The sequence below is a fragment of the Dreissena polymorpha genome, chromosome 4 (genome assembly GCF_020536995.1).
Source record: "Dreissena polymorpha isolate Duluth1 chromosome 4, UMN_Dpol_1.0, whole genome shotgun sequence".
Classification (NCBI taxonomy): Eukaryota; Metazoa; Mollusca; class Bivalvia; order Myida; family Dreissenidae; genus Dreissena; species Dreissena polymorpha.
In genome coordinates this window covers 131,047,375-131,056,266 of record NC_068358.1, presented here as the reverse complement: position 1 = coordinate 131,056,266, position 8,892 = coordinate 131,047,375, and the positions used below count along the sequence as shown (strand labels likewise).

The 8,892-nt window shown below is 33.7% G+C and overlaps 2 protein-coding genes across 2 annotated transcripts; one reads left to right on the top strand and one right to left on the bottom strand.

Moving 5' to 3' along the window:
* Positions 1-1,341: 1,341 nt before the first annotated feature.
* On the top strand, positions 1,342-3,846 carry LOC127876517 (putative nuclease HARBI1). Its single transcript, XM_052421817.1, has 4 exons — positions 1,342-1,442; positions 1,722-1,799; positions 2,210-2,316; positions 3,150-3,846. Exons 1-4 carry the CDS (start codon positions 1,355-1,357, stop codon positions 3,342-3,344), a joined length of 468 nt encoding a protein of 155 aa, XP_052277777.1. The 5' UTR covers positions 1,342-1,354; the 3' UTR covers positions 3,345-3,846.
* A 135-nt stretch (positions 3,847-3,981) lies between these two features.
* On the bottom strand, positions 3,982-6,631 carry LOC127876522 (uncharacterized). The gene is made up of 5 exons (XM_052421821.1): positions 6,443-6,631; positions 6,078-6,182; positions 5,605-5,643; positions 4,489-4,549; positions 3,982-4,270 (listed from the first exon to the last, which is right to left on the bottom strand). The coding sequence occupies exons 1-5, from the start codon at positions 6,528-6,530 to the stop codon at positions 4,144-4,146; spliced, it is 420 nt and encodes a 139-aa protein (XP_052277781.1). The 5' UTR covers positions 6,531-6,631; the 3' UTR covers positions 3,982-4,143.
* Positions 6,632-8,892: the final 2,261 nt, after the last annotated feature.

The window sequence follows — 8,892 nt, the reverse complement described above, 5'->3', positions numbered from 1 at the left end:
GCTGGGGGGGCCCGGGCCCCTGGGCCCAGTGCCTGGATACGGGCCTGTAATATGCGAAACTTTGTTGCGTCGGAGGTTAAAAGAACAGTTATACATTTTGAGTTGTTTGTACTTAGCATGTCTTGATTATGTTGCTATTTAAAACAAAACATGGTAACATTTTAATTCTATTAAAAGACCGGTCTTTTGTACATGCACATACGTGCGATAAACAACGGCAATTTAACCCTGGCAAAACAACCGGCAATTAATATTCATCAAAGGGTCAGATAATTGGGTCCCCGTTCGACATACTACGTAATAATTAGACTGAATAATGATTGATTTTGAGATCAACAACGCAACAATTGAACGAATAGGTACTTGTTTATTTAACATTATATAATTTGAATCCGAAAAAACGTAACCCGCTCAATAAGCGAAATCCCTCGCAATCGATATCGTGTAGCCGCATTATCGCTACACAGGGACCAAGCAATCGAGATTATCAAATCTCGCGCACCGGTTTATTATCGCTACACAGGGACCAATCGATCGAGATTATCAAATCTCGGTTTATTTTGCGTGCTGTAACGGGTTATCGCGAGGTTGCTTATCCCTTTGTTTGTATAGGTCCCTGAATTGAATTATAATTCATTTATGGTGCATGCAAAATATAATATTTAAATTTGGACCAAAAATCTTCATTAAAAATTGTAATAACTTTTTGTGCCTTTGAACAAGACATAAAAATAAAATTTCCCAAGAGAAAGAAATTGCACCTTTTATAAGTGTTATCTCTGAAAATTAATAGCCCATTATATATCTAATTTGTTTTACAAACATTATGTAAATGAGAAATATTACATACGATTATTATTGGTCACATACAAGTGCATGTAAAGCACTATAATCATTGAGTTTTGTATGTTTTTAGATCACAAATAATTAATTTTATATTTCTATGTTGATAGAAATATAAAATTAATTATTTGTTTTGTAAAAGAATTCTAACAGTTAAGACTACTGCAAAGCTGCTTTACATTTAAAACAACATTATTTTCTCTTATTTAACTCAAGATAAATCTCTAAAAATAGTTCATCTATTGTAAATCTAATGCAGTAATAGTGAGGACATCCATTAAATTAAACAAAGGATTTTAATGTTAAAAAATCTTGAGTTATATCTATCAAAGGACATTGTTTTATTTAATCTACTTATAAAAACTTAAGCTAAAATTAAAATTCACATAGATATTTAGCATAATTATACAAAATAACAACCCTGAGATTCCTATGTAAATTAATTATGATACACGGAATAAAATGTTTAGCTCATGTTTTAAATCCATTTCCAATAGGGAATTTTACAAGCATGAATGCCTGCTGGCCAGGAAGCTGCCATGATTCCCACGTTTTCAGGATGTCCAACGTTGGCAGACATTTAGAAGCAAATCATCAAGGTTAATGCATAAAATTGTATTACCTCATATAATGTTGAAAGTTATTTATTTAATTAACAGGTAGAGTTTTACTAGTATGTTCATGTTGTGACTTCCATAGACTCCTAGTATTTTATAATAAAGTAAAGATAGACTGTGATGTAGTCATGTACTTAATCCTAAAATACATTATACCTTACAGTTATACTATGTTATATCATTAAATATTAAATAAATCATTTAATAAACATGTATGTGTTGTGATATGTGTGATTTGCTATATATCTATCTTACATGCAGATCCTGGACGTGGTTGGCTGTTGGGAGACAGTGGCTATCCCTGTCGACCATTCCTAATGACACCCATATTGCATCCAAGTAAGATCAGTTGTTGTGTTTTTAAATATCATAATTTGTTTCAACTAGTTTATGAAAGAAATTCAGTTCTGTGTTGGTATAATGAGCAAAATCATTGAGGTACAAATGCTTTTATAATTATATCACTAATATGAATTATTTATTAACAACTCATTATGATATACAAAATAATTGATTATAAATTGTTAAATGCACTAAAAACTACAATAATACTAATATGCTGATAAAAAAACAAAAAGGTTAAATGAAAATAATAATAAAATGAATAATTATTATGAGCATAACTATAGTTATCATTATTGTTATCATTATCACAGGAAAAAAGCAAAAAGGTTAAATGAAAATAATAATAAAATGAATAATTATTATGAGCATAACTATAATTATCATTATTGTTACCTTTATCACAGGAAATGAAGCCGAGGAACGGTACAACCAAGCACACATAAGCACGCGAAACATTATAGAGAGGTGCTTTGGTGTATGGAAGAGGACCTTTCATATATTGCATGTGGAGGTAAATTTAATGTTTGATTTAATAATAATAAATTTAATAATAAACTTCAATAATTGAATGAATAAGGTCTTTTGTCAACACAAAAGCAGTTAAAATTTACCAATATTCATTAATATTTCATGCAGGAAGCTTAAAAATTACCTTAATGAAGATTGATACTTAATAACTGGTATTTCATTTCATAATAAACATCCTTGTTTGGATAAGTATGCTGAATTTAATTTTCATGAATGCATACTAAAAGGGACTTGTTCACAGTTTATAAAAATTTGAATTTTTCAACTTTTTGTCATAGATTCAAGAAATAAATGAAATTTTTATGTCAGTGTGAGAAATAACACTAATGCCACCGACTTATACTTATTCGATTCCTTTGTTATCGTTATATTTTGCAACAATACGTGGATGGTTATACAAAGTATAAAAAAAATGGCAACCCATGTGAAGACACATTATGTGAATAAGTCCCTTTAATTCATTACTGCTAACATTGCCAATCTGAAAATAATGACCAACATATATGCCGTGTTCTGAGAAAACTGGGCATAATGCATGTGCTCAAAGTGTCGTCCCAGATTAGCCTTTGCAGTCCCAATAGGCTAATCAGAACGACACTTTCCGCTTAAACTGGATTTTTGCTAAGAAGTGATATCATTTAAACGAAAAATTGTCGTCCCTGATTAGCCTGTGCAGACTGCACAGGCTAATCTGGGACGACACTTTTAGAACATGCATTATGCCCAGTTTTCTCAGAACACGACAGATATTATGTGAATGTTGCAGTTAGGATTTTATTTATTTATTAATTATTATTAGAAGTATTTCATTTTCAGATTCGAATGAAGCCTGCAAAGGTGACGCGGATAGTGTTGGCCTGCGCTGTGCTGCACAACATGAGACGGATGTGGGGGGAACCGAACCCGGATGTTCAAGACGACCTTGACGAACAACCGGACGTACAGAACTTTTACGGACCAATGGACGGACGTGGTGTTAGGAATAGACTGATTGAACAGTATTTTGTTTAAGTATTTTTTCCACTATGTTTTTCATGTTGAATGTAACAGTGCTACATTTATAATAATTTCATTCTTCTTGTTATCTCCCTGCAACCCGAAGGCGGAGGGATATAGTTTTAGCGTTGTTCGTCTGTCTGTCTGTCATAAACATGTCAGGCGTGGGTGTATACCATGAACAAGAACCATAACCCTTAACGTTCTAAAATAAAGAGTTATTGCCCTTTGTTGTTTATATGGTGTAACTTTTTAGGGCTATATCTAAGATACGATAAAAGATTTCTACATAAAAAAAGACATGAGTGTATAGATATCAGTGTGGAGAATTGCAATGCAATATTATTGCAATTATTTTCACTGATATCTATAGCCCTGCACTGTGTTACTTTACAGTTACTGCCCTGTTCTTTATTTGGCGCGTATCGGCGGGTGATATCAATTCAAGGAATTGCTTGTTTCATTTATGAAATTTATCTTAAAAATTACTAATTGATATTCTGATTTCTTTTTGAAAATATCACAGGAAGTTTGCTGTTCTTGTTTACATTGTATTGCCATTTTCCTCTGTGTTTATTAATTTAATAAAGTAATAGTGCAATGTATGTTTACTTCAAGCTTTCGATTGTATATAAACAGTAACATCTTTGTATAGGAAAATGAAATATTTATTGCAATTAAAATGGTGAAAATGAATGAACATATGCAGTAAAATAAATTATAATTGTATTAACTGTTGTTGTTATTAACAAATCAAACTATCAAACAAAAAGATTTAACAGTAAAATAACATTAACAAGAATAATAAATGTTTTCATTGTTTTTCAAGGCGTTCTATCAATAACTCGGCAAGTCGTGCAACTTTTCGGTAACATGCTGCCCCCTCCCGACTCATCTCTGCCTGGCTTTCCAGGGCCTCTAACTGGGCATCTTTGAGAGTCCTTAAAGATCAATGTTCAAAAGTATGTCACAAAGTACATGTACTTGATCTTACATTTAAATGAACATTTTAATGAATTGAAGCTTTAACAAAAAGACATAATAATATCAAGCATTTACATTTCATGAACTTGCCAATAAAAAGAAAATGATTCAACAAAAAGAATACTCCTGATTTATCAATAGTTATAGTTCTCATGTTTACATATCCCATTATTACCTCTTTCTGCTACTGTCACTGGACAGTGGGGTTGAGGTTGAGGCTGATGGAACAGATGTTGCTAGAATAGAACAACAAATATCCAAATATATTTTATAATTTTAAGTTATTTAACAGAAAAAAACAGGAAAACAGAAGAAAATGTGGTGGTGGTGGTGGAAGTAGTAGTAGTAATAGTAGTAGTTACATAAGTATGAGTAGTAGCAGTAGAAGTAGTAGAAATATCAGTCATAGTAGTAGTAGTAGTAGCACTAGAAGTAGCTGTAGAAGTAGTAGTAGTAGTAGAAGTAGCACTAGAAGTAGCAGTAGTAGTATTAGTTGCACTAGAAGTAGTATTACCACAAGCAGTAGCAGTAGCATAGTACCGGTAGTTTTAGGGGTAGTGGTAGCACTAGCACTTGTACTATTAGTGGTACCAAAGACCTATAGATGTTATTTGGTCTTTGGTGGTACTGTAAGAAGTATTTGTAATTATAGCATTACATTTTATGATATATACACTTCATTTCAATAAATATTGAAACAATGTTAACATTTACAAATATATATTTTTTTATTTCGTACATATTACTTTATTAGAGTTATGTTAAAGGGGCATTTTCACAGATTTTGGCATTTTTTAACTTATTCATTAAATGCTTTATATCGATAAATGTAAACATTGGATCGTAAAAGCTCCAGTAAAAAATCAAGAATAAAATTAAAAAAAGGAAAAGAACATTGCCCGGACCAGGTTTCGAACCAGTGACCCCTGGAGTCCTGCCAGAGTCCTGAAGTAAAAACGCTCTAGCCTACTGAGCTATTCCGCCGAGTACATACACGTGAAGTATTTTATACCTTATATAAGCAATCTGCGTAGTTTCACAAAATTTAACGACAAAAACAGAACTCTCCAAATTATTCAATCGTTTCGCGTTGCAACGCTTTATAATTTTTAGGTTTTAAAATCGTCAAAAGATGCATATAATGGCTATATTAGACCATGGTAAATGTTCAGTATTACTGTTTCCTCACAAATATCATAACTAAAACGAAAATTTGCGAATCTGAAACAACTTTTTTCAATTTTGTCAATTTACCAAAGCGTGAAAAGATCCCTTTAATGAAAGAACTTACCGCTTGAGTTTTCCTTGCTTCTCGGGCATCTCGGCGTATCTGGAAATTTAATTAAACAAATCTTTATCTTAAACAAAAACATAAGGGAAATAGTTTTCCCTCATTGGACCCCTACACATTGCTCTTTACGGAATCGCTCATTTATAACACGGGTAAGTTTTGTGAACAATACAATACACATATCTATTTATCTAGCATGTTACTGCTAAAAACCGCATTGACAAACAGATGTGTACATCAAACGTATAAGTGGCATATATTTGTACATCTTCGATATAAATATAAGGAAAGGAACAACTTTTTTTAAATGTACACAATGCACATTTCAAAAGCATAGTCATTGAGTTCACCCAAACATTTTGGAACAGTCGCTGTGTAAAGTCAACGTCATTTAGTCTGTGGATGTCGAATTAGACAGTCGTATTTCGGTTCCTGTAAGTTAAAGCATGGAGTTTTCAAGTGTCTGTACTTACTGTCTTGAAAGGTTTCCGCCACACCGAAGGGATCCGGGATGTTCATGGCGGTTAATAACTGCATTATGGGCAGGCCCAGGAACCCCGGCGATGGAGGAGTAACCGCTACAACGATTTGGATTTAATTAATGCGTGAATGTGTTAGGAGTATAACTGAAATTGTTTCGAAAATGATTGGAAAGGATCTAATGTATCACTGACAATGGATAATTAATAACACAAGGTAAGAGAAGAAATCGTTTGGAGTATTCGATTTTTTTTCATAATAGTATTTATTATCTTTGGCTATGGTAAAAATATGAAGATGAAATATCGGGAATATCTTTCATTTGTATTACTATATCTTAAAACAATATTAAACAAACCGATGACGGTATCTGCGTCGTCCACGACGCCATGAAACGATGCCGAGTGGGCAAACAGACTCGCCACCGCCTGCGAGGTCTGCGACATTTCAGTCAATGGCGGTCCTCCCCCCGTAGCGGCAGCATGGTTTCGCTCCTTTGAAACGTCGGCTTTAGCGTTTTTGGTCTAAAATAAATATAACATAAATGGATACATTTCATTTCGCCTTTTCAAATTCTTCGATATTCTGCCATTACTAGGTGAATTAAAAATCTATGAATTGTAGTCTGCGCCACCCGTGTGTGAGATGTTAGCTCAAATGAAAAAACAACCTGTCGTTACTACGGCAGTCGAGGGTTTGAGCCCACCACCGGTCGAAATATTCCTCAGTGCTCGCTTAATTTTGTCGTACGTTAAATCAATTTCACTCGTATAATTGGAAATGGTGTATATTTTATGTAAATTTCTAGTAAAAGACATACTAATGCTATATTTACCATGTTCCTCCACTTTTCCTTGATTTGTTGTAGTGTCCTAGGTCCGTTTCCGCATGCGTTTACACCAGCTAAAAGTTCGTCTCAAATCTCACGGACTCGAGCAACCATGCCCGGACCGCCCGAGCCATGATTCATTCTAAGCTTGTGAATATTCAATTTCATGTAATCTGTCATTACTTCGATTTCGCGCTCGTTAAAAGCTTTCGCTCTTTTGTTGAAATTTTCCATTTTGCAAAAACGTCGGCTGTCAAATTGACAATTTGCGCGAAGATGACGTCATGTTAAGTACCGGTATTGCATTGTTGGTAATTTTACTGCGGTAAGTTGACAAATTTCAATGGTTAGGTAACCGCGCAGTAACCATCGTTTATACAAATGAAAATAAACGGCGGTAATCTAACCATGCAAATTACTGCGGTAATCAAATTACCACAGTACATTTAAACCACTGTTTATACAATTGGCTGCAGTAGGCTTCGATAAGAATCGTCCACAACGACTACCTTTAATTGCCACGAATATAAACGACGGTTTACGACAAATTGAGAATTGAGTCGCGTTACATGTACGGGTTCTCCGATATGTTAGTACGTACACATTACGGTTGCTTTCGTTACTATCAAAATTATGAGGTATCTCGAGTCTTGAAACGTAGTGAAGCATGATAATTATTTGCTGTTCGTAGGTTTATCGGCACGAATCTTGAATATAAGATAAGATGAAAAGTCTGCATTGTTCTGCTTCATCGTCTGGTCAGATAATATTGCACGTGTAGTAAACACGTTTCTGATGGAATAATTTCTTAGTGAAACCATGGTAAATTCGCATGGGGTTATATTGATAGTCTTTATCTACAACAGTCGGGGTTACAGTAGCGGATGCATGTTTAATCAGTTCAATTATTGGAACATATAGCACAAGTCGTGACCGTTGACATCGAGAAATCGAGACGATGGCGTGTGTGTAAGTACATATTCACAAGGGTTAAATAACAGATACAGCTGGTTCAAAACCAACAGGTTAGAGGCAAGATTCTAATAAAATCATTATGTACGCAAGTAGGGTATTCTATTACTGTCGTGCGACATCCTAGTGAATGCTTACTTAGAACAAGCCGAACGTTGACATACTAGTATAGGTCAACTGACGACGAAACAAGGTTTAACTGAAGACGAAACAAGCTCGTTATCGTACGTTGACTGACCGTGTAACTGACTATGTGATTGTTTTACAGTTGATTTAAGTGAAAGTATATGGTCATATCGTACTACACATTGTATACGTAAGATCATGTATGTAAATATTTCGTAATGTATCTCTCTTTTTAATGATGCGAACACCCTCAAAATGAATTTAAATCATTTGTATATTTTCATGTGTATATACTACGTTAATATGTTTTCAAACTAAATTCTTCTTTTCAATTTAGTATAATACCTAATGTAAGACTGTAGTTCATAGTTATATTTAGTAAAATAACTGATACATGTTATAAGAACACTTGTGTCCACGATGACAATATCATATCATGCTTTTAACGGTTCTACATGCAGTCTGAACATTTGAATTGAGAAATTTGATAAGAGTCATACACATTTTGACTGTCCTCAGCATGATCTTAAGGTCACCCGTAATGGGAACCTTCCAAATATAACCTAATGTATTATTTTCTTAATCAGCATCATTTAACTTAACTACATGCAAATTTTAAGGTAGGCTTTCCATGCTTTTTAAAACATATACTTATTTTTTCTAAACAAGCCCCACGCTCGTCTTTTGTACAGTTTATTTGCAACCCTGGGATATAATAAAGTTTCATAATTCATCCAGATTTCCAAATATGGGCATGCAGTTGGTGTGTACAGATGCAGTAAAGGTGTTTAAAGTTTAAACAAGATAACATATGTATTTTTTTACAGACATTTCTTTTTAAATACTTGTTATCTATGGAAGAGCCCATTGAAATGTAAATG

Bases quoted from the DNA above. Each gene is read 5' to 3' on its own strand.
- LOC127876517 (XM_052421817.1), top strand. From the start codon at position 1,355: ATGAATGCCTGCTGGCCAGGAAGCTGCCATGATTCCCACGTTTTCAGG. The intron at 1,800-2,209 runs GTAAGATCAGTT...CCTTTATCACAG, and splicing joins GACACCCATATTGCATCCAA to GAAATGAAGCCGAGGAACGG. The intron at 2,317-3,149 runs GTAAATTTAATG...TTTCATTTTCAG, and splicing joins TTCATATATTGCATGTGGAG to ATTCGAATGAAGCCTGCAAA.
- LOC127876522 (XM_052421821.1), bottom strand. From the start codon at position 6,530: ATGTCGCAGACCTCGCAGGCGGTGGCGAGTCTGTTTGCCCACTCGGCA. The intron at 5,644-6,077 runs GTAAGTACAGAC...TTAAATTTCCAG, and splicing joins GGCGGAAACCTTTCAAGACA to ATACGCCGAGATGCCCGAGA. The intron at 4,550-5,604 runs GTAAGTTCTTTC...GTTCTATTCTAG, and splicing joins AAGCAAGGAAAACTCAAGCG to CAACATCTGTTCCATCAGCC.